This window comes from Protopterus annectens, chromosome 2.part1 (genome assembly GCF_019279795.1).
Source record: "Protopterus annectens isolate FY-2018-M chromosome 2.part1, PAN1.0, whole genome shotgun sequence".
Taxonomy (NCBI): Eukaryota; Metazoa; Chordata; order Ceratodontiformes; family Protopteridae; genus Protopterus; species Protopterus annectens.
The window spans coordinates 566,182,512-566,208,959 of record NC_056729.1 but is presented as its reverse complement, the minus strand read 5'-3'; the positions used below and the strand labels follow the sequence as shown (position 1 = coordinate 566,208,959).

The following is a 26,448-nucleotide window of genomic DNA, read 5'->3' as shown; positions in this document are numbered from 1 at the left end:
GAAAGATGGTCTCAGGTATTCAAGTATGGATCTCCACTGCCCTTTACTTGGGCCTAGAAAAATCCAGGAATAAAGTCCTTTTTCTATGAATGCTTTTAGGACTTGCTCGATGGTACCTGGCTTCAAGAGGTCTTGAATAATGGCAGCCAGAAGAAATAATTTGATTTAGAGAAGACAGTGAGATGCCTCACCAAGCAGGAAATGTCTTCAAGACATGGCACAGCCATGCCTGATGGACAGGACCCACCTGTCTGTGGTAATAGCTTCCCAACTGGCCATGGAAAGCAATCTTTGAAAAAGGGGATAACGGGGTTGGGATGCTGCAGGGGTTGTCAAGTTTTGCCGCCCAAAGTGCAGCCTCCCAGACTGAGGTTCTGTTTGGGATTTTTTCACAGCATCTTTTCCTGGGTGTTTTCTTTTGGTTTTGAACTGTCCTAGGGACAGAAGAAACAGGGCCTCCCATCTCTTAGAATGCATAGTACCCTCTTCTGATCATCAAATCTGCGTGGTTCACCAAATTTTCATCTTTCGTCTACAGAAGGGGGTTCCCTTCATCGGAAGCAATTTGTCCTGGAGAATGCAGCTAAAGGAAACAGTGCAAAGAATGGTCAGTCACAGTTCCGTTCTTCAGAGGAAGAGGGAACCAGAGTACGTTTAAGAGTAGTTACCTGTGGTAATGGTGACCCGAAGCAGGCAGGCTTCAAAGACATAACAGCTTGTGAAAGTCGATGCACTCCTCTGTAGCTGTTGAGGGGGAGGCCATATGATCAGTCTTCCACATTTTATTCTTAGGCGTGGCATCCACCTGGATGAGATGAGGATTGGAACAATGTTTGACCTCTTAGAGACCCTGTAATTTCTTCTCAGACTAAAATTTGAGGGATGCAGTGTGGTCCTTTTGATGCAAGACATGGTTTCTATGACATATTGGCAGTCAGCAAGGGCACAGAAGCCATACCAACTCTGACATTCCCACTCTAACAGTAATCAAGGAGCCTGAATCCTTACCATTGACACTGGAGAGGGATGTTCATTTGGAATAAGTGGATACACTCAGTATTTCCAGATTGAGACCTCTCTACATAAAGCACAACTTTCCTTAAGAGCACGTAGGAAACGCAGTCAGCCCAAGGACTGGATTTCTCTGCATCAGTCTTCCTCCAGGTCCCCAATACGACTCCCCACTGGCACAGCTGTAGGGCTAGGTCCTCAACCAGGAGGACAAGCAGAGTCCCTCCAGCATCCTCTGTGAAACCAATGCTTCATGTCCCTGCGCAAGTAGCTAAACCAAATTTAATTTTCATACAGGGAAGGCTGGCACAGATTACCCAAACTACAAGGTAGATTCACAGCCACCACTCAGTGACTATAAGGCTCTTAAAAAGGTATCCAATTATATAGAGTGAAATTAATATTAATACAAACGGTAATGTTGACCAAACAACCAGGCTTTCGGGAGTGGCCAGAGTTATCACCAAATAAATATGTGCAAATACTTAATTTTCTAAAACTGTCCCACCACAATGAAAAGTATATTTAATAATGAATAATAAAACATGAAAACACCAAATGTACTTAAACACCAGAGTTTCAGTCACAGGGAATATTACAAATCACTGCGGTGGTGGTGCTGCAGTAGCTTTGTCGCTTCACAGTAAGACGTTGTCCTGTTTGATTCTCAGCTAGAGCGTCTTGTGTGTGGAGACATGCATGAATGGACGTACCTTTGTTGAAGGTTGGGCGTCAGGGCCGGCAACTCGGCACGTGAAAATCTACTGCCAATCATTAACGGACCGGAGTTCCACTGTGGTGACCCCTAGTTTGGGAAAAGCCGAAAGACATCAACCAATGGAAAGTTTCACAGTTATAGAAAAACAGTACTTAGCTAGTCTATTTATTCCTGATTTGATTAAGAATTAACAAGGCAAGATTATTTGGGTGAGTGATCCTTGTCAGATCCAAAAACAGAAAACAGAATGCTGCTGAGACTCTCCTCTAATATTTCTAGAGAGAATGACATCACATACATCTGGTCATCTGACTCTGCTTCTTGCACTATCCCCCCAGCATTAGAAGCTACCAGGGTTTAGCAACTATGTGCTACAATACACACAGATAAAGCTTGCTCAGATGTGGTGCAGTTGTTGCAAGTCAAAGCCATTTCACTCTTCCTACAGGAGCTGCAACCTATTCTCTAGCATAGACGCTGCATCTCTGGCTCCCTTCAAAACTGGGGGATAACATCTTTATGGCTTAACCGATAAAAGTAATTTAAGTTCAAGAAAACTTTGCAAAGTCAGATGGATTAAGATTAACCTCTTCACTTCCATCCTATGATGTTACAATGTATACATTTAAACAGTTACAATAATGCATGTACATCTCTTCATTCTAGCAGGGCACACTGTTGATGAATTTTAACACAAGCAAACCTCACAAACACCATTTTCGGCACAAGCATTCGGTACAAATCAGTTTGAAATACAAATGACATTTACAAAATTCCAACTAGTTGTGCTAGCAGTTCCACTGCAATATTTCTCCTGGCATGGCTGGCAGTAACCATCATCACACCAGCCTCAGAAGTGGTCTTGGTAACAGTAGTAGCCTGATGTACTGCACATGTGCCAGAGTCAGAAAGGTCGGACTGTAGATCCGCTTAAGCTTTTTCTTTGCAGCATGGAGAAGTCTGAAGCTAACTCAGTTGAGAAAGCTAAAATGACAGCCTTAGTTTCCTTAATGTTTACAAAGTCCTTGCATACCACATTGCAACAAGATATGGAGTAATTTATGCCAGTACTTCCCTTATGTACCCCCTAGCAAATTCAGGCTTTTGTCATATGTATGGCATGAAAGGAAGGCACAGACTTCGGTATGCTAGCCAGATGCATGGCTATCCTTAGCAAGACATCCTGTTAGTAACACTATTAAAGATCAAAGGAAGGACATTTGAGGATTACATGGAGACAAAGGTGCGTTATGGGAGTAGGGAAAAGAATTCTAAACTTGTTTCCTGCCTTTCCTGTAACTAGTTTAGTCCAGATACAAACAGTCCTGGATACAGCAAATCTGTAAGCTTGAGAGGTGCCAAAGTCTGCTCTTCAATTTATTCCTTAGGATCTGCTAGTTTTCTCCTCTCCTGCACTTCTACTAGCTTATTAGTCTAGCACTTTACCATACCAGACTTATTGTAGCACACAAAAAGTGCTACTAGCACTAAACGTTCTACAAGGAAACTGCTCCAGCACTTAAAGTCCACCCCTCCAAGCATGTCTAAAGGTCAGTTCCTTGTGCCTCCTATTAACCTGGTGAACTTGGTCATCCTGAGACAATGTAGCAACTGCCTCATGTACACAGACATCCTTCTCCTCTTACCTCCCAACACTCAGACTTGCGAGAGATGCACTTATACATCCAAATTGGAAGCCACGCACTCTCCAGCCAAGACTGGAATACCTGGTCAAGAGAAGGTCAACACTTGCATGACACCACATGGAACACAGCCCTCCAGAACCAACACCCAGCACTGCCTTCACAAAAAAACACAAACTACACACTCCCCTTCGCAGAGGCTTGCAATAAATAAATCTACCCAAACAGCGGAGACCTCCAAGGCACAAACACACTACTACCACAACACTAATCACGAGACATCTCCCCTAAACAGTGTGCCACTCAACTAAAGCCACCAAGGCAAAATAGCATGGCCAGCACACTAGTCATAGGTGATTTGATAGTGAGGGACACTGATGTCCCTCTCACTAGGTTGAAGGAGGAGAAAGTAAGAGCTACCTGTCAGGTGCCAGGATCCACCACAACGCACACATTCTGGTCCCTCAACAGGTACAAATATGCCCGTCACTGTACACGTGGGTGTGAATGACCCGAGACATACCTCCCTGGACTACATGGAGACATGGAGGAGCTCTTATTACGCAACCCAGGCAGTATGACCCTTGTCCTGAGCAGCATCCCACCATCACCCAGAATGATACCACAGTACAAGCAGAAAAGTATTTCAACAACTGGCTAAGTTTCTGGTGTCATTCTAAGGGGATCCAGTATCTGTCTGCCTGGGATGACATGACTGACAGACCTCGATGCTTTGCCAGAGATGGCCTGCATTGGTCACCCCTGGGCTTAGAGATACTGGCCAAGCCCCTTGCCATCCCTATACTCCCTTTTTAAGCAGTGCTCCAAAGACCAAATTACCACTGTAACAGTTGAAAACAAATGCAATCGGAGGGTCATGCTGCTCAACGCTAGAAGTCTAAATCTCAAAATGCACTCGCTTGAAGCACATAAAATGGAGAGCATCGACATTTATGCTTTAAGAGAGACCTGGTTCACGGCAGCAGAAAGTACCCCTGTACTACCAGACTAACTTATTCCACACCTTTTGGCCCCAGAACTTGGACTGAAGCTCCAAAGGCGGTGGCGTTTCCATATTCATAAAGGATGTGCACACCTCCAGACTGGTAGCCCAACATAACACATCAGATACTTCAGGTGCAGCTAACATTGGGTAAGACAATTCAGGTTGTAGCCTGTTATAGGTCCCCAACCATGTGCCAAGACTCATTCTCCAGGGTTCTTAAGAATGTGGAGTGCATTATGGTCCAACCTAATACTCTCAATACTGGGTGACTTCAACTACCACTATTAACTGGGAAAACTACTCTTGTACCAATGCACTTGCCAAGGTTTCCTGGAATTCATTCATTCCAATGGCCTGGACTAGCTTGCTCTTACCCTCACTAGAGGGAGCAATATCCTTGACCTGGTCATTACTAACATGGGCGATCACTGCTTTACACCAGTAGTGAACTCCTCCCTGGTTAGATCCAACCACAACTAATCACCTTGGAAATCAAACTTACCCCCCCCCCCCCGCAAAGGTAACCACCATGAAAAAAGTACAGTTTTGTACCTACCATAAATGTAGATGTGAGAGTGCTAATACAGCTGCAGTCATAACAGATGGGTTCTCCTGCCGTCAGGCGGGTCCTCGGTCGACCGAATTCCAAAGTCTAGGTCGGTTGTCGTCGCTTCTTCCCTGACGTCAGTGCGACAGGGGTATAAAGGAACCAGCTGACGCCATTTTCTTCAGTTTTTATTGCCCCAGATGTCGGATGCCCCCAAAAGGGAGGCAATACATAAACTTATGTAATAATGCAATGCAGTATAATCAAAATACAGTAGATGCAAGCAAATACACCATAAATGAATACCTCAATCAGGTTGTATGAGGATGTGTTAGCCTATAGGCCTGTCCCAAGAGGGGAAGGAGGGAGGGAAACCTGGACTGCGGCTGTATTAGCACTAACATCTACATTTATGGTAGGTACAAAACTGTACTATGTTCATCATGCATACAGCTGCAGTCATAACAGATGGGTAGAATCCCAAAGCTAAGAAAGGGGTGGTAGGCACTAGGTGGAACTCAGAGGAGCCAGGATGCCCTGAAAGACTGCAGTGGCAAAGCCTGCTCTAGTTTTGGAGTATAAAGGTAGGTGGTAGTGGTGGTAGTGCTTGGAGAAGGTATGTACAGAACTCCAAGTGGCTGCTTCAAAATATCTTAGGAACTCCTCTGAGGAAGGCTGCAGAGGTAGCTGTGGCCCTTGTGGAGTGAGATCTGATGCTTGTAGGTACAGTTTTGCCATGGAAAGAGTAGCAAAAGCGTATGCAGTGGACTATCCATTTTGAGATGGTCTGTTTCGAAATTGGCTTTCCTTGAGCTCCTACAGCATAGGACAGAAAGAGCTGTTCTGATTTTTTGAAAGGCTTTGTTCTGTCCAGATAACGTAGTTGTCTGTGGATATCCAAGGAGTGTAGTAATCTCTCCCCTTTGTTTTGAGGATTAGGATAGAAGGTAGGTAAATGTATGGCCTGATTCAAAGCTACCCTGGGATACCACTTTAGGCATAAAGGACGGGTTGGTTCGTAAGGAAACTCTGTCCTGATGGAAGATGATAAAAGGCTGCACAGCCATGAGAGCTTGTAGTTCTGAAACTACGAGCTGAGGTAATTGCCAGAAGGAAAGCTGTTTTCCAGGACAAATATTGCAAATCTGATGAGGCAGCTGGTTCAAAGGGAGGCAAGGTCAGTTTTTCCAGAAAGAAATTGAGATCCCAAGCAGGTATTGGTTGTTTTCTTGGGGGTCTTAGATTCTTAGCCCCTCTGAGGAACCGTCTTAAGAGAGGGTGAGAGAAAAAGGGTGGATCAGTGTTGTATTCTGCAGAAATGGCTGAGGCATGGATTTTGATGGAGGAGAATGAAAGTCCACTGCTTAGCAGTTCAGCTAAGTACTGTAGTATTCGAGGTAAATTCAGTTTCTCAGGATCCTGACCCCTTTTCTCATTCCAGACACAAAACAGTTTCCATTTTGCTGAGTAAGCTTTTCTAGTTGACGGCCTTCTGGCCTCCAAAAGGACATCCTGCACCTCTTTGGAGAGTATGGTCTGTTGTGATGCTAAGGAATCTTCCATGCGGCTAGATTGAGTGTTTTTAGCTGGCTGTGAAGACTTTTGAAGCTGTGAGTCAGGAGAAGAGGCATTAGAGGCAGGGCCCATGGTGGGGAATGCGTCAGGCTCCTCAGGAGTGGGTACCAGTGTTGTCTTGGCCAGTCCGGAGCAATGAGGATCATCTTTGGTCTGTCTGCTCTGGTTTTCAATAGAACTTTGGGCAGCAGAGGAAGAGGTGGGAAGGCATAAACTGTCATTGATGTCCAACTGAGTCCACTCACCAGGCCTTTGGATGGAAAATCCTTGAGCAGAATTTTGTCAATTGGTGATTTTTGTGGGAGGCAAAGAGATCTATGTCTGGCTTTCCCCATGCTTGGATTATTTCGGTAAAAACTTTTGGATGCAACTTCCATTCATGTGGATCTGTCATATTTCTGCTAAGGCTGTCTGCCAGAGTGTTTTCCTTGCCTGGTAAGTACTATGCTTGTAGTTCGATTTGTAAGTCCATGGCCAGTCTGCATAGGGGGTAGGAATGTGTTCCTCCCTGTTTATGTACCACATAACTGTGGTGTTGTCCGTTCTTATCAATAGTTGGCCTGGTTGCAGAAGGTCCTTGAAAGCTATAATAGCATTTATTACTGCTAGCATTTCCTTTTGACTGATGTGAAGGTGCTTTTCTTTTTGGGACCATTTGCCCAGAATGCACCGATCTGTCATGTGCGCCCCCAGGCGTAGTCCGAGGAGTTGTGATGACTTGATTTGCTTGAGGCTTGCTGAATGGAAGACCTGTGTTTGGCATGCTTGAGCCCACCACAGAAATTCCTTTTGCAGACATGGAATTAGTGGTATTATTGTTTCCAAACTGTGGCTGTGTTGAGAACATATGTTTTTCAGGTACCATTGAAGTTTCCTCATATGCAGCTTTGCACATGGGATTAGTAAGATGCAAGATACCATGAATCCCAGAGCCTGCAGGATTTTCCTTGCAGTCAGCCTGGTGCAATTTGCTAGTGCTCTGAAGTACTGAGTTAGTTGCCCCTGCTTCTCTGGCGTGAGGTAGGCCATCTGGGTGTTTGTGCCCAAGTTGGCATCCAGGAAAATTATCTTCCGAGAGGGCATTAGCCTTTATTTCTTTTTGTTGACTGTGTATCAGAGCTCAACAACATTATTACACAAGCCAGACGTTTCAGAAGAATGTGCTTGCTGTCTGCTTGGATCAGGCAGTCATCCAAATAAGGGGATATTTGTATCCCTTGAAGTCTGCAGTAGGCAATTACTGATGCCAGGCATTTCGTGAATACTCTGGGTGCAGTAAATAAGCCAAAGGGCAATGCAGACAATTGATAATGGGTTGAACCTGCAAGAAATCTGAGGCGTCTTCTGCAATTTTGTCTGATTGGGACATGCAGGTATGCCTCCTTGAGGTCCAATGTTACCAGCCAAGACTCCTTGCCCAGCATGGAAAGAAGTTGCTGTAGAGTGAGCATCTTGAATTTTGGTAAGAGTAGAAATGTGTTTAGGATGGACAGGTCCAAAATAGGTCTCCAATCTTTTCCCTTCCTTGGTACCAGGAATAGCCTGGAATAAAAACCTTGACCTTGTTTGTGCGTAGGTACCTCTTGAATAGCTTTCATGTCTATGAGCTCTGTAATTTGCCTTTGCGCCTCTGCCCTTTGATTGTGTGGCAGGTTTGGCATGCCTCTTATTTTTGGAAGGGTGTGAAAATGGAATCTGTAGCCTCCGTTTATAATGTCCAGGATCCATTTGTCTTTTGTGACAATATGCCAATTCTTTGAAAATAATGCCAGCTTTCCTCCTACGGGGGCTGCCATTTGAGTCTTGCTTGGCATGCAAAGGGGAAAGTCATTGGGCTTGCTTTCTGAATGATTGCGAGTTATACTCACCACCTCTGTGTAGGAGCTTGCCACTGTCTGCCTCTAAAGGATCCTTGGGATTGTCCTCTGCCCCTCGGGCGCCTGTATCTGCCTCTTTGGAGTCTGTCCGTGGCTGTAAAGGACCAATCTTTGGAAGGCCAATTTCTACTGAAACGTGGGGGTTGTACCTGTAGAAAATCTCTCACAGTTTGCATTGATTTAGTCTTTTCTTCCATTTTCCTTAATACCTCCTCAGCATTAGCACCAAATACATCCTTTTGAAGAGGGGCATCTAGTAATTTAGCTTTGACATAATCAGGCAAGGTTTGTTTCTTCAGCCAGGCATGTCTACGTATGACTGATCCTGTAACAGCAGCTCTACATGAGGCCTCTAGAGCATCAAAACCACATTGTAAGGTATGCTTACCCACTTGTTCTGCACTATGCATCAAATCCTGCAACTCCAAGTCTGGTTGTTCAGGTTGTGACATTTTACTTTTCAATTGTGATAACAAAAACTGTTGGTATTTTAGCATATGGAACTGACAGTTTAAGGCCCTCATTGGTTAAGGTAGCAGAGGTATATACCTTTTTTCCCCATCTTTCGAAGGATCTGGAATCTCTCTCGGAAGGCAATGGATTTTTAGCAGTGGAGGCCTTAATTCCCTTGGGGCCCAGTGAGATGGTTTCTGGGTCAGCAGCATGGCTTTTGTATAGAAATTGGTGCGAGTCAGGAACCCTGTAGTACCCATCAGGCTTAACTGGGGCTAGAGGCAGAGAGTCCGGGTTAAGGCAGGCCTCCGAGTAAACATCATCTAGGATGTCCAAGACAGGAGGTATAGCCAGAGGCCTGTGCTGAGGTAAGAGAAATTCCCTAAGCCTTTTCTTGGAATCAGAATAATCTTGGCCTTCCCAGTGGAAGTGTTCCCTTAAAGTAAGCAGAGTTTCCCCAAATGAGTAATCCTCTGGGGGGATACAGAAGGAATGGACTCCTCCGCATCAGAGTCTTCAAATGGGGAGTAAGAATGTTCCTGATCAGAGTGCTCTGAAATAATGGAGCCCTGATCAGAGGGGGATTCTTCCTCCACTCTGGGCCTTTTGTCCGGTGGGGGTTGAGAACCCCTGATAAGAGTAATTAAATCCTCAGCCATTTTAAGCATCTGCTTTTTAGGCATAGGGCCTGGAGATGGGCCCTGTGTAGCTCGTCTCAGAGTGTATGGCTGCTTTAGACTTAGTGAAAGCCTTGATGGAGAAAGAAGGTCTGAAGACACCTTGAGTGGAGGTAGACCTGTTAACATTTTGAGGTTCAACGCTGTGGCTTCGGTATCTGTAGTCGGGGTGTGGGCCGAGGAGCCTGCTACCTCGGGCACAGGAGACACCGCCAATGTAGTGTCGTCAATAGTCAGGGGCTGCGTAGGCGCCTCGCTGAGAACCGGACCACGTGTAGTTGGCTTTGGCGTGGTGTCGGAAGAGGCTGCGGACCTCGTGTCGGTCCTTATCCTTGTGTTTTTTAGACAAAACTGGAGTCTGAGTATCCGACATATAGTTAAATGTTTTTCCAAAATAATGCTGGGCGAACTCCACCCGACGCTTAATGGTGCGTTTGTTAAAAGTAGCACAAAAGCGACAGACTGAGACATCGTGGTCTGGGCCTAAACAAGGTATACAGAGGGAATGGAAATCCTTATGCGGTATTTGCTTCCCACATGAAATACAATTATTAACTTTGTCCGACATCGGTCTGAGGCAAGAAAAGTTTCCCCAACGGGGTACTTGGCTTTCAAGAAGACTTTTGTTTAAAATTTTCGTAATTTCAGGAGCTGGCCGACCAGCACTTGCTAACTGCTTCTGCTTCGGGCACCGCGCGGCAAGAAAGACTGAAGAAAATGGCGTTGGCTGGTTCCTTTATACCCCTGTCGCACTGACGTCAAGGAAGAAGCGACAACCGACGCCGGACCTAGACTTTGGAATTCGGCCGACCGAGGACCCGCCTGACGGCAGGAGAACCCATCTGTTATGACTGCAGCTGTATGCACGATGAACATCTTCTCCAAAGCTAATTCTGAGCTCCTAAAAACAGAGGTGGCTAGCTTCACGACACCCATGCAAATGGAGAATAATTGCAACACTGCCGAATCATACACCAATGCACTGTATGGACACGTACACAAATGCATGGAACGCCATACCCAATAGAACAAAGACACTTCTCCAAAAAAAAAGGAAACCAATCTGGTGGTCCCCTGCCATAAACAAACTACAACAGAAGGAAGAAACTGATGCGGCATAAGGTGAAGTCCTAAGACAGGAAAAACTTCCTTATCACCCTCAACAAACAGTTGAGATCTCTCATCAAATCCTCTAAAGCTAGCTATGAAAACAGAATTGCAGCAGATAGTAAAGACAACCACAAGGACTTCTACAGTTATATAAAAAATCCACAGCAATACCCAGATTTTCTCTGAGCTCCTGCACAATGGTACCTCCTATACCAAGCCAACAGACATTGCAAATATACTGGCTGACAGATTCAGTGCCAACTTTACCCCCCCCCCCACCCAAAGGATCAAACAATACCAGTCGATTGCCAAGCACCCAGTATTACCGCTGCACAGATTAAAACAGCACTGTCCAAGGCCAAGAATACAGCTTCTATGGGACCCGAAAATATCCCTGACTGTTCTAAATGAACTAGAGTGAACTGACACCTCACCTGTGTTCCCTGTTCAATCACAGCCTCACCTCAGGCTTTGCCCCTACCGAATGGCGCACTGCTACAGTCATCCCTCTCCACAAAGGTGGAGCGAGTACAGACCCTGAGAACTCTTCTCCCCATTAGTCTGATGTGCAAAGCTTTGGAACGCATCATCATGGAACAAACAAGGATATAGGGAATCTCTAAACTCTGGATCCCACAGAGTTTGGTTTTGTGAAGGGTAGATCATGCTTGCTCACCTTGGTCGACTGAGTCAGTCGCCAGAGCTGTGGATGAAGGCAAGGTGGTTCATACAGCCTACCTTGATCTGGCCAAGGTCTTTGATACCATTCCCCACTCAGGAATCATAGAAAAACTCACTAAGATAGCCATCAACCCCTATTCAACCAGGTGGGTTGCAAACTGGCTCACAGATCGAACCCACAGTGTGAAAGTAGCTGACTCCAAGTCAGACTGCCAACCAGTCATGAGTGGAGTCCCACAGGTATCGGTCCTATGTCCTCTCCTGCTTGGTATCTACTTCTCTAAAGGCCAGGCCAACACGAAGGGACTCTGGCTGACTAAGTTCGCTGACGATTGCAAGTTGTGAGCCATTATTAACTCCCCAAGTGATGTTGACATCCTACAGAAAAGGACTCCCAGACCAACGACTGGTGTCAGAACCATGGCTTTAAGCTCAATCTCAAAAAATGTGTTGTCATCCAATTTGGGAAAAAACAGTTCCCACCGATGGTAGTCCACTGAACATAGAAGGCATTATAACAGATCTGGGAACACAGGTAGACAGCAGCCTCTCTTTTGACCACCAAATTGCCACTGTGGTCAGAACGTCCTATGCGGCACATCTCATTACTAAGGGTTTTGCATCCAGGAAGAAAGAGGTCACAGTCTCCCTTCTACTCTTCCATCATTAGGCCAGAGTACACTGCCCCATTTGGCATGTACCTCACTACACACCTGCAACAACTGGAGAGGCTGCAAAAGTACCTCACAAAGAGGATCCTAGGCCTTAAACATTTGTCCTATATGGACAAACTCTCAACTATTCTGTCTCATATCGCCGAGAGGCAACCTCTGCTTGACTTGCAAAGCCATGTCTCACCCAGCTCTGTTAGAAATGCTACATCTAAAGAAATCCCAATCCCTCCGCACCACACACTCCAGAGACCTCAACCTCATTACCACAATCAACAGAACGTGCTGGAGGGACAAGTACATAACCCAGAGACAGTCTATGCTATGGAATAGACTTCCCATACATGTCAGAGCACCTCACTGGCCCTCCAAGAGAAATCTTGAGAAGTGGATGGGAAACAGAAAATTCACCCCAGGGATCACTCCAGTGGCTCTACTCGACAGACTGGGAACTAAGGTCAGGGAAGCAAAATGCCAGGGTAATCCTATGGGCTAGGCTTGTAAAGGCTCCAAGGCCATTAGCCTAGTACACCTATGAATAATCTTAAAACTCACTGCAGTAGTTCTAGTTACTAGGTCAGATATGCCAAACAGCAAATTCCCATCAGACGAAGTGAATGGGCAGGACAATATAAGATGGTTTAAAACAAAAATGCAAAACCAAAGGAGTTTAGCAGACTTGTGTTAATACTAAGCGCCTGTCAGACACCACTTACACAACTCTTGACTAACTTCCAGCAATAAAATAGCGTGACAAAAGTGGTCATCTGCCACCAGAATAAAGGTAGCAATATATTAAGAATGCAGCTGAACTGGAACTGAACATTATATTTGCTATAGATGCTTTTAAGGAGCCAAACTCAACAGTACAACATTGGTTGTAGCTTGCTACTGGTACCCTGAATGTTGTGGCCCACCAAAAAACTGCATCAAGACAATGTCCTCTGCCCAACCGTTGCGCATGCTCATTAAAAGAACTCCCAAGAACAAATTGAAAGTTCACATTACAAAATGATACAAATAGTCTAATATCTATTACAGCGGCTCCTCTACCTACAACCCTTAACCGATTAGACAATAAAAAGCAGTATCCCTCCCCTGCAATAAAGAATTTCTAAGGTGGAATACCATTTTTTTTTTTTTTTTTTTTTTTTTTTTACATTAAAGTGCCCACCAGCATCACTGCACGTGTAAACACTTTCGTAATAAAAGTTCTACACTTAGAAGGAAAAAAGTCATGTCTTTTAAACATATCACACTCCTGCCGCATTTACAGATGGATCATGGATCACAAACAAAGACATTAGGAACCTCCACACACTGGACCCCACCCAATTCGGCTTTAAGGGCAGATCTTGCCTCTTAAACCTAGTTGACTTCTTTGAAAGTTACCAAAGCCTTAGATGGGGGAAAGGTAGTCCACACAACCTACCTAGACCTCGCAAAGGCCTTCAACACAATACCCCACTCTGGTATCATAAATAAGCTTACCAGCTTAAATATCAACCCATATGTCACAAGATGGGTTGCAAACTGGCTCAGGGATAGAACTCACATGGTCAGAATCGTGGGTGCCATGTCAGACTAAACCAGTTACAAGTAGCGTCCCACAGGATCAGTCCTGGGACCCCTCTTGTTCGGTATATACTTCTCTGAGGTACAGACAAACACGGGAGGACTGTGGCTGACCGAGTTCCCAGATTGCAAACTGGGAGCCATAATCAACTCTCCGGCTGACACAAGCATCCTCCACAAGGGCCTTACGGAGACTGATACCTGGTGTCAGAACCATGGCCTCAAGCTAAATGCAAAAACAAATGCAGTCATCCCCTTTGGGAAAAACAAAGTGCCCACAAAACTACCATATAGGAGGTAATCCACTAATTACGGAAGTAATCAGGGATCTGGGGACCCAAGTAGATAGTAACCTCTCCTTTGACAATCACATTGCCAAAGTGATTAGAAAAACCTTCTATATAGCCCACCTAATCACGAAAGGGTTCATAATCACGAAAGGGTTCACATCTAGATCGAGAGGTCATTGTGCCCCTCTAACTCATCGCTCATCAGGCCCATAATTGAGTACAATGCCCCATTTGGGATGTACCTTACCAAACAGCCGGAGAGACCTCAAATATACCTCACCAAGGGGATCATGGGCCTCAAACAGATGCCCTATGCAGCTCGACTAAAGAAACTCCAGCTCTACTCAGTTGCTTACTGCCTACTCAGAGGTGATCTCTGCCGGACATACAAGGCCATGTCTAACACGGAATTGTTGGACATGCTCCACCTCAAGAAAACCAGATCCATTAGAGCTACACACTCCAGGGATTTAAACCTTAGCACAATAGGACATGCTGGAGTTCATATCCCAAGGGCTTCCCAGTCCATGTTAGGCAGAGCCCCTCGTTGACCCTCGAGAAATCTTGATGAGTGGATGGGAAATCGTAAATTTGCTCCTGGGATCACTTATATGGCCCTGCTGGACAGAGGCCCAGGAATCTAGTCTAAAAGGGAGGCGAAAGCAAACACATTCTGGCTAGGTTTATAAATGCCCTAGGGCAGATAGCCTAGTATCTACCTATGAACCTATAATATTCATATTCCGGCAGAGGGTATTGCAGGGGACAGGTCCAATTAAACTGCATTAATATACTACAGACTAGTGAAACCATAATTTAATAACCAATCTGTTAAACAGTTTGGGGGGGGGGGCAATATTCACTCAGTAAATGCATCAGGAGTACATTAAGCTTCAGTGCTCAAACTTTACAAAAGAAAACAATTTGGCAGAGTGCCTCGCAACTATTTTTTTTCAACAAGAGCAAAAGTGCTCACATGCTCAAGGAAGTATACAAGTACTTTTAATGTAAAAATAACAGTTTCACCAGCATACTTAAGTTTACCAAAAGATAGCAAGAAAGCTACACAAGTTGTGAATGAACATAAAATTCCAGATTCCTAATAGTGCAAGAAATTTTGCTTCGAAAATCAATGTGCTTTCGTAAAAAACAGATCTATATCTTGTCACATAAATAATGAACACAGAACACTGTACCAAAGCAGGCCACTGAGTAGTCTCCTCTTTCTCTTTAAATTTTCTTTCTGCTAAAGCCAAATCGTGCTCAAACAGAAAAACTGCAAACTGGCTGTAGACTTCCAGCCATCTTCTCTTCTCCCATGGCTCGCCATCAAACTCCACAAACACCTGAGGGAACAAAGTTTAAAAAAAAAACATTATTTTCATGCACAACATTCTATGTAGTACTGCTCTGTGTGTCAGGGTAGAATACATGTTATAATTCAGATTTACAAACCTTGGTTTACACATTATACGAAAACTCAACAGGTTTGCACAACTTGTACCACTGGAAATGTAGACCTCAGTTAAAAAAAAAAAAAAACACACATAATTTACAGTCTGACATATGAATAAAAAGTCACGTTCTCAGAGTCCTAAACAGCCTTACCCTTCCAGAAGGGGAACCCCATTAGAAAACTAATGCAATCATACCATATCTTGCAAGTTTATCTACTTTTACTCCGGTAATCTAAGAGGCTAAAGCTTTTTTTGGAGGGGTGACCTGGATGCACTATGACTTACTCACAGCCACCTTAGTAGGCAAAGGTAAAGAGTGAAACCCTGAACTACAAAATTAAACTGGTTAAGACACTAGGATAACCAATACCTATTCATAGCTTAAAATTCCTCATTCCCCCTTCTTCACTCATTTCTTTACTTCTATCAAATTATCTCCCTGATTTTCTCTCAAAATACCCTAAGACTGCTTTTCTCACTTCATATTGCAATTACTGTTTGTATTACACAAATTAGCCTTTAATTTCTTTATAAAACTGGATAACATTTCTCTTTACTATTAAAACTATAATACAGCTTTTATCTACTTATGATCAATGAATCTCAGTGACCATTCCCCCATAATTGTCCATAGATTCTCCCCTCACTAGACCTCAAAGAATGTCGTAAACTTTCCAAATTTAACCTAGATTCTTCCCACTATTCTCTCTCCCATCGACTGGTCCTTCTCATCCTTGCCTTTAGATGACGCTGTCCTACAGTTCAAATCTTTAACCGTCAACTCTCTTGTCGCTCCTAGAACAGTAAGTCAAATACTGCTCTCCCTGGCTTACCAGCCTTATCCGCTCCCTTATCCAACACAGAGATTCAGCCTGGAAACTTTGGGCCAAGACTAAAATCACCCACTCACTATGAGAGAACACTCAAATCTTAACAAAACATACAAAAGATGATAAAAGGAACTTCTACCTTTCTCCCCAAACTACTGAGCTCAGACACCTTACAAAATTTTGGATTATTAATCAAATTCTCCACCCTGGGAACCCTTCTACTCCTAACCCCTACTCTAATAAACTCCAAGAAACTGCATCTATTTTCAAATCTTACTTTATAGGTACCATCTGCAAACTTATTCAACTCCAGCTCTCCCAGCCCTACATCTGCCATCTCCCCACTACTGAAAAATTATTCTCTCTCTCATCAACTCCTGTCCCAATGCACATTTAAAAATTTCTTCTCAAACCATGCTTCCCTTCTGCTGACATCTTGCCATCTTCCTTCCTTAAGACTGCAGCCAACTCTATAGCTTACCCCATCTCTATCCTTATAAACCTATCAGTGAACCCAAACTTTCTACTCTTTGGAAAAAATGTTTATACCTCATCTATCCATAAAGGGGTGAACTCTGTAGAGCTCTCCAACTTCCAACCTACTGCCTTACTATCTTCCCTATCTAAAAATACTTGAGCACTGTATTCATAAACAGATCTCTGCTCATCTTACTCAAAATAACCTTACCACACCTACCCAACATGGATTAAGCTCTTATCACAGTACTACTACTGTCCTGTTATCCTTTACTAACACCATCCCTCTAGCTAGACACAATGATTAAACTAGTATCTTGCCTGTTTTCAGCCATCTCAAAAGCCTTTGACACCATCTCACATCCTATACCCCTCCCCAAACTGTGAACTTAATCTTCAGAAACTCTCTCTTGGTTACACAGCTATCTCACTGATTGGCAGCAATATGTAAAATGGCACTCTGCCTGCTCTCCTTTTCTCTGTTAAAATGGGTGTCCCTCAAGGCTCAATCTTGAGTCCTCTCCTTTTTAATATCTTTACTAATCAACTTTACACATCCTTTCCCCATTACTCTCATACAATAAGCCGACTATTTCCATATATGATAATCCCTCAACCCTCCTAACTCTGTCTTCACTAACTCTCACTGAAACCTGGCTTACTAACCATAAACTCATGCTTAACCCCAAGACAAAACCCTTCCAAAATACCATAATCATCCAAGAAACTTCCTTTACCAGTGGCTCCCTTTACACCACTACCATCAAACCTGAAATCCAGACTAAGCTCCTCTGTGCTATAAATCGATAATCAGTTTAAAATTTGACCTTCATGTCTTTCATTGTATCAAAATAAACTCACCAAAAGCATGGTCTACTCTATCGCAATAAAAGGTTCCTCACACCCAACTCTTGGATCTCTCTAGCTCAAGCATATCTTCTCCCAAACCTCTTCTACAGCCCTCAAATACTAACTAACCTGCAGCTCTCAAATACTAACCTGCAATCCTTACTTATCGCCAAACTAGAACCAAGCTGCAAATCTAGCAACTTTGTTGTATGTAATCAGCCTTCAACATCACGGTCTTGCTCCAATGCTCAACCGGCTTGAATTTCCTAACCAGCTCTTACTTTCACAACTTATGACCCACTATTTTGAGAAAACCTTCCTCCTTGTCCTAGTCTCTTTCCCTTGTCTCTCTAAGCCCTCTCGACCCCTTAGAAGTGCTGACCAGGATCTCTTACAAAACCATAAACCTAGAAAATCTCCTGAACAGAAACTCTACAGATACCTTCAGGACACCAGGACATGTCTCTAATCATCCCACTTAAACCTTCCCTTAACCCCTTAACACATTTCTTCCCACCTACTATTCCTACACTTTCTCTCACCACCTTCAATGCACAAGTTTCCCATCCTTTTGAAAACAACTTTTATGGCACTTGTTTCAGTCATTACATATTTACTAAACATACACTCACTATAATATGGTTCTGTTGATTTTCCTTTTTTCTATTTTTTTTTTTTTTTTTACCTCAGATTGCTTGAACATCTAATTTTTCTTTCTTTATAGTACTATTCTTGACTTGGTATTACTGTTTAGTTTAACCTTTAGTACAGCTGAGTTTCAATACTCCCCTAATATCATTCCAGTGTTTATTGTACACAACATTTTTACTGTATTTCATTCTAATTTTGTAACTATTCTTGATTATTACACTGTGGAGCTTTTCTCCCTGGGCCTCTGCTGTAAAAAAGCTTTTTTGTTCAGTCGGACTATCCCGGTCCACAAATGTCAAATAAATGTTTTCATATTATGTCTAATTTGGTATAACTTTAAAACTAATACAAAAAAATTAAGACTATGAAAATTTTTTCTTAAATGTTTAATACTTCTGAGCTTTTTTCCCCAGGCCACCTCTGAAATTGGGCTCTTAACCCAGTCAGACTTTCCCAAACAAAGGTCAACAAACATGTCCCTAATCCTCTATGCCATCTGCCAGATTCAAATTCCCAGTTTATTCAGTCTCCAAATAAAATTATATAGATTTGCTTTAATTTTTCAATGTACATCCTCCCTACTCTTCTAAAACGAATTTTTCTAATGGATGCAGCAGAAATCTACTCTGAAGAAACTGAACATCTGTGTTCACATTTCTGGAAGGAGATGTGTATATTCTGGATTAATTTACAGTTTATCAGCATGTCTACTTGTGAAAATGTACACAAGTTTTAAAAACTAGTTATTTCCCTGTTTATACAGGATGTTTAGAGAATGTCTGTTTTGATGCATTTCTAATTAGAATGTTCCCCTGAAACGTGCTGTACAGAATTAGCTGAACAGTGAGCAATGTCATTAGTAAGTTCCTGGTTGAGTGATTAAACAGCTGATTGACAAAAACTTTTTCAGAGCTCTACAGCAGTTTGTGCTGAGCAGTGTTGTGAAGTAAAGTCAGTTACAGTGCTATGCAGCTGGTGGACACCCACAAAAAAGAGAAATCACTAAAAACTGTAAGCCGGCCTTTTGCTTTGCTGTTGTGTGTTGGATTAAATCAGGGACAGTATTTAGACTAGGAAAGCTTAGTTAAGATGAGTTTTTCTAGAATAATGGACTTCTATCCTGCAATTTAATTTTACATTTCCAGTGACTGAGTTCTGGTGTTTACTGAAAGCTACTGATTTACATTCTTATTTTAATTAAATGTTTTTCATTACTTTACACTGTGGCTGGAAAATCAGTTTTTCTTTAGACAGAGTGCATCTCTACCTGGTGATATTCCCCAGGTCACCTCGAAGGCCTCGTTACTTCTCGTCATAGCTATCATAATTTATTTTGAATATTTAATTTTCATAACTGGACACCCCTTTAGAAGGGCATGAAGATACACTGATTGTTGGCAGTGTTACCGTATTATTTTGGGGAAGGGACCCAGCTGGGAATTTGTGTCAGGCTTTCAAGTGTTTGGATGTTCATAGGTTGGTACTAGGCTATCGGCTCTAGGATCTTATACAAGCCTAGCTATAACAATTCCCTGGCTATTTCTTCCCACACTATTTACTTCCCTGGACACCTGTCTAGCAGGGCAAATGACATGATCCCCAGGGTCAATTTCCTTTCTCCCATCCAATCAAGGTTCCTTTTGAAGAGGGCCAAAGAGGTGCTTTGCTTGACATGTATGGGCAGTCTATTCCAGAGTCTGAAGAGTCTCTGGGTCAGGAACCTATCCCTCCAGCATGTTTTGTTTATTGTGATAAGATTTAGATCCCTGGAGCATGTGGCTCTGAGGGACTGGGATTTCTTTAAGTGTAGCATGTCCAACAGCTCTGGGTTTGACATGGCCTTGTATGTTAAGCAGAGATCGCCTCGAGGTAGACTATATGCGACAGAGCATAGCTGAAGTTTAAGGCAGTCAGCATAGGGAATCTGCTTTAGGTCTGCGATTCTTTTAGTGAGGTATTTCTGCGGCCTTTCCAGCTGTTGCAGAGGTCTTGAAAGGTACATACCAAATGGGTCATTGTATTCTATAATGGGTCTAATGAGGAATACGTACAGTGGGACAATGACCTCCTTTTTTCTGCATGAAAATCCCTTAGTGATGAGGTGTGCCACATAGGATTTCCTGACTGTTGCGGCGATGTGGTTATTGAAGGGTGAGACCACTGTCTGTGTCCCTAAGTCTCTTATAACAATTTCGGTGTTTAGTGTACTGCCACCTATGTGATAATTCACGGGTACAGGTTTTTTTCCCCAAATGGGATAACTATACATTTTTTGGCATGGAGCTTGAGCCCATGGCTCTGGCACCAAGCATTTGTTTCTGCAAGGCCCTTTTCTAGAGTATCCACATCATATGGGGATTCAATAATGGCGCCCAGTTTGCAGTCATCTGCGAATGTTGTTAGCCAGAGTCATTTAGTGTTGGCCTGTACTTCAGAGATGTAGATGCCAAACGAGAGATCCCAGGACGGAACCCTGAGGTACTCCACTTGTCTGGAGCGGGATTTGGAGTCTGCTACTTTTATAGTGTGAGTTCCGTCAGTAAGCCAGTTGGCAAACCCATCAAGTGATGTAGGGATTAATGCCTGGCTTAGTAAGTTTATCTATGATTCCAGAGTGGGGGATGGTGTCAAAAGCCTTGGCCAGGTCCAGAGAGGCTGTGTGGACTGCCGTACCCTCATCCTCGGCTCTGGTGACTGATTCAAAGTCAATAAGGTTCAGAAAACCTCTTCACGAACCCAAACTGGGTGGGGTCCAGTGTTTTAAGGTTGCCAATGTCTTTGTTTATAAGTTGCATTATAACACGTTCCATGGCATTGCAGATCAGGCTGGTCAGACTGAAGGGGCGGTAGTTACCAGGATTCCAAGGTGGATTCCCCCTTGGAGTGGGATAACTGTAGCTGTGCACCACTCAGTGGGCACGAAGCCTGAGGTGAGGGTATGATTAAACATAACACTTAGGTGAGGTGCCAGTTCACTTTGTAGTTCATGTAGTACACAGCCCTGGATGTCATCTGGTCCCATGGATGCTTCATTCTTAGCTTTGGAGTGCGTTTTTTTTACCTGTGTGGCCGTTACCAGAATTTGGCAATCTTCCAGTATTGAGATGGGCCATTTAAGGGGTGAGGGGGTGAAGTTGACACTGAATCATTCTGCCAGGATATTGGCAATACCCTTGGAATATTTATATTTAATGCCATTCTGTTGTAGCTCAGAGCAGATCGGAGCATTGCCATTTAGATTCTTGAAGTTATAGAATGCCTTGTGGTTGTCTTTGGAATCTTTGGCAATTGTATTTTTGTAACTAGCTTTGGAGGATTTTGAGGGATCTCCGCTTCTTACTGAGGCTGGTAAGGAAGTTTTTTGCATCCTGGGAATTTCCTCTTTTCTGCAACAGTTTTTTTCCTTTTGTTGTAAAGTTTGTTTATGGCAGGGGACCTCCAGATTGGCTTCCTTTTTTTGGAGGAGAGCATCTTGGTTCTATTTGGGATGGCAAGATTCATGTACGAGTGGATGTGCTCATACAGTGCTTTAGCATAGGACTCAGCAGTCGAACTTTCAGTTCCCGTCTGCATGGGTGTCATGAAGTTTGTAACTTCTGACTTGAGTAGCATGAAGTTGGCCTTGGAGAAGTTTTTATGGAGGTTTCCTTACAGGGGGGTGGGGGTGGGATGTGGATGTTAAGGGTGATTAGCTTATGGTCTGACCTGACCAACGAGCGGGTGACCATAGGTGAAGCATAGATTTCCCATGTTGGTAATGACCAGGTCTAGGATATTGGAGACCTTGGTGGGACTACGGATTAGTTGATCCAGGGCACTGGAATTTATGAATTCCAAGAACCTTTGGGCAAAGGTGTTGGTGCAGGAGTAGTTTTCCCAGTTGATGGCAGGGTAGTTGAAAATCACCCAGTATTAGGGTGTTTGGTTGTATATTAATATTTTCCAGTACGTTTAGAAAGGTGCAGTGAGAATCTTGGGGCATGGTGGGGGATCTGTAGCAAGCTACAATTTGGATTGCAGTCTTACCTAGTGTTAGTTGCACCTGGAGAATTTCAGACGCATTGTGTTGGGCAACTAACCTGGTGGCGTGAATATCCTTGGTGAATATGGGCACTCCACCTTTAGTGTTTTGATCCTGGTTTGGTAGCCGAAGTGTGGTAAGAGTTGTAGCCTGGTATTGCAGGGGTGCTCTCTGGAGCCTTGAACCAGGTCTCAGTTACTGCACAGATATTGATGTTCGCCATTTTTAGGAGTGCCTCGAGAGAGTGCATTTTCAGGTTTAGACTGCTAGCATAGAGTAGCATTACCTTCAGATTTTGCATACTTGTACCATTTACGGTGGTGGTTTTGTCTTTTGAACTTTGCCTAAAAAAGGCAGTATAGGGATGGCAAGAGTCTTACCCAGTAACCTGAATCCCAAGAGCGACAGGTGCAGACCATCTCTGGCAAAGCATCATGGTCTGTCAATCATGTCGTCCCAGGCAGGCAGATACTGGATCCCCTTTGAATGACACCAGAAGCTTAACCAATTGTTGAAGTCAATCATTTTGTCCTTAAATTGTGGTATCATTCTGGGAGAAGGCAGGATGCTACTCAGGGCTAGGATCATACCTGCCTGGGACACATGATCCGAGAGCTCTTCCAGGTCTCTTTTCATGTAGTCCAGAGAGGTATGTCACATCATTCACTCCAACATGGACAATGACAGTCATATCTGTACTTGTTGTGGAGTGACTAGAGTGCTTGAGTTGTGGCGGATCCTGGCACCCGACAGGCAGCTCACTGTAATTTTCTCCTTGTTCAGTCTAGTAAGTGGGACATCAGTGTGCCTGACTATAGAGTCAACTATAACTAAAGGGTTAGGTCTTGTCTTATGGGCTGTTGCTGGGTGGCACACTGGTGTTGTAAGCTATGTGACTGTAACTGGCGTTTGTTTGCGTTTCAGCTTCGGAGGTCCTTGTTGCTTTGTCTCAGACTTCATTTGAGTGCATCAGAGGTCTTAGACGGGGACACACTGCTCTGAAGTGCATAAGAAAATACATTTGGGGTGGAAAGGGGTACATAATATAATATAAAATAGAGCGTGTTCCAGTTGGGCTCTCAGGGGAAAGCCGTGAAATATTACTCCTGTTCAAGTGACAGTCTCATACTGGAGTCAGTAGGGAGGACTGAAAGTACAGTTGTGTACACTTACACAAATGTAGATGTTAGAGTGTACTTACTGTTGCAGTCATTACATTTGGGTAATCCTGCTGGCAGGTTGCCTTCAGTCGGCCTGAATTCCAAAGTCCTGGGTTGGCAATGTCGCCCCCCCCCGACGTCAGGTTGTCAGGGGTATAAAAGATGCGGCAGACGCCATTTTCTTTAGTTTTTCTTGCCCCAGATGTCAGGTGCCCCCCTAAAAGGCTAGCCAAAACTTATGTATAAATACATGCACCAATATAAGCTTTACCTTCATCTACAAGCAAATACACCACATAGGTTCCATTACAAGAAAAGGGGGAAGGCGGGTGGGTAACCTGGACTGCAACAGTGAATACACTAACCTCTACATTTATGGTAAGTGTACACAACTGTACTATGTTCATGTTTCACTGTTGCAGTCATTACATTTGGGTAGATTCCCCAAAGCTATGGTTGGGAGGCTGGAGCTAAACCGCATTAGGAGCGGCTACGAAAACCTGCAGAACTGCAGTGGCAAAGCCTGCCCTGGATTAAGAGTAGTGGCAGATGGTGCTTTGTAAAGGTGTGCACTGAACTCCAAGTAGCTGCCTCTAAAATGTCCTTTGTTGGTACTCCCCTGAGAAAGGCTGCTAGTGGCTGCAGCTCTGGTGGAATGTGGCCTAATGCCCTCAGGCACTGGCTTGCATATTGTAAGTAGCAGAAACGAATGCAGTGGGCTATCCATTTTGAAGTATTCTGCTTCGAGATAGCCTTTCCTTGCGATCCTGCAGCATATGCCACTAGTAATTGCTCTTTCTAAAAACGTTGGTTTTGTCCAAGTAGAATCTAAGCTGTCTGTGTACGTCCAAAGAATGCAAAATTCTTTCCCCCTTGTTCTGTGGATTTGGATAAAAAGTTGGCAGACTAATGGCTTGGTTAAGAGCCACACTGGACACCACTTTAGGCATAAATGTTGGGTTTGTCCTCAGGGAGACCCTGTCTGGATAAAAAATGATAAAAGGTTCCACAGCCATGAGTGCCTGTAGCTCTGAAACTAATCTTGCAGAAGTTGTTAGGAGCAGAGCAGTTTTCCAAGATAAAAACTTTATATCAGCAGTAGTTGCTGGCTCAAAAGGAGGCAAGGTGAGTTTTTCTAAGAGATAGTGGAGGTCCCATGCAGGCATTGGTGATCTCCTTGGAGGCCTTAAATTTTTGGCTCCTCTGAGTTAGTTTTAATAAGGGATGAGAAAAGACTGGTGGCACTGCATTGTAATGAGCCGAAATAGCAGAGGCATGAATTTTAATAGATGAGAAAGATATGCCTTTGTCCAGCATCTCAGTTAAGTATTGTAAAATCTGAGGAAAATTTGGCACAGCTGTATCTGTTCCTTGTGCCTGGTTCCAAGCACAGAATCTATTCCATTTTCCAGCACAAGATTTTCTAATACTAGGCCTTCTGGCTTCCAAAATGACATCCATCACAGCTTTGCTGATAGGTGCGTTTTGTATGACATTATCCGCCATGCTGCCAGGTTTAAAGTCCTGAGCTGGCTTGTTTAGGATCAGATTGTTTTGCATGGACAGTATATGTGGTACTTGAGGAAGGGTCCAAGCTGGGCATTGAGACAAGCTCCTTAATATTGGGCACCAGTGCTGGCGGGGCCAGGCTGACGCAATCAGCATCATCTTTGGCTTCTCCTGTCTGACCTTTAGGAGTACCTTGGGGAGGAGAGGCATATACTGATAGGTTTTTCCAGCTGAAGGATAGGGCATCCACTTTCCATGCTTGTCTGTGATGAATCCTTGTGCAGAATCTCTGTAGTTGGTAGATGTGAGGGAAGGCAAATAGATCTATGTCTGGGCATCCCCATTTCCTTATGCTGAAAACTTATGAATCCAGCTGCCACTCGTGGGGATCCATGAGGTTTCTGCTTAGTCTGCCAGAGTATTTTTCCTTCCTGGCAAGAATTGTGCCTGCAGATGTACTTGGTAAGTCAATGCTGTGTCCCACAAAGTCATGGCTAGTCTGCAAAGGGGGTAAGAATGTGTTCCCCCTACTTGTTTATATACCACATGACCGTGGTGTTGTCAGCCTATCAGTAGTTGTGTCCTGGTTGAAGTAGATCCTTGAAGGCTGTAAGGACATTTTGAACAGCTAGCATCTCTTTTTGATTGATATGTAGATGCATTCGGTTTGAGGTCCATGTTCCCTGAATGCATTTTCCTGCCATGTGGGCCCCCCAGGCATAATGACACATCCGCTGTTAGTGTTTACCTGGCTGGGGGTAATGTGAATGGTTGTCCCATGTTTTGGTGACAAGCCTTTGCCCATCGAAACTCCTGTTGCAGGCAGGGAATGAGAGTAATTATAGTTTACAGGATGTGTCAATGTAAAGTCCAAACACGTTTTAGGTACCATTAAAGTTTCCTCATATGCAGTCTTGCATATGGAATTAGTAGGATGCAAGATGCCATGAAGCCCAAAGCCTGCAGAATTTTTCTTGCAGATAACTGGGCCTTTGTTGCTAACATTTTGAAGTAGGTAGTCAGTTGTCTTTGCTTGTCTGGCGTGAGATAAGCCATCTGGGCAGTTGCATTTAAGCTTGCACCCAGGAATATTATCTCTTGAGAGGGTACTAGTTTTGATTTGTTTTCGTGGACTGTGTACCCTAGTCATGTTAGAAGTTTTTTCACAAATGCCAGATGCTGTAGAAGGATGTCCCTGTTCTCCGCTTGAATTAGACAGTCGTCCAAGTAAGGAAATATTTGTATTCATCTTTGTCTGCAGAATGCAATTACTGGTGCCAGGCACTTTGTAAAGACCCTGGGTGCAGTAGATAAGCCAAAGGGCAGTGCAGAGAATTGGTAATGCATTGAGCCAGCCTTGAATCTGAGGCATCTTCTGCATATTTGTCTGATTGGGACATGCAGGTATGCCTCTTTTAGGTCTAAAGTTACAAGCCAAGCGTTCTTGCCAGCATGGGCAGTAGCTGCTGTAAAGTTAACATTTTGAATTTTGGTATATCCAGAAATGTATTCAGAATAGATAGGTCCAGTATTGGCCTCCGGGCCTTGTCCTTTCTGGGTACCAAGAGCAGTCTTGAGCAAAATTGTTGTCCCCGCTCTTGCTCTGGCATTTGTTGAATGGCCATGTCCATGAGGGATGAGACTTGTTTTTGTGCCTCTG

The 26,448-nt window shown here is 43.8% G+C and overlaps 1 protein-coding gene across 1 annotated transcript in view; it reads right to left on the bottom strand.

Annotated features, from left to right (window-relative positions):
* KDM3A (lysine demethylase 3A) overlaps positions 1-26,448 on the bottom strand; it is a 2,231,127-nt gene that overhangs the window by 1,995,050 nt on the left and 209,629 nt on the right. The window contains exon 2 of the mRNA XM_044063465.1: positions 15,031-15,180. Within this exon, the coding sequence (XP_043919400.1) occupies positions 15,031-15,180 (150 nt within the window). The remainder of the gene's footprint in view (positions 1-15,030; positions 15,181-26,448) is intronic.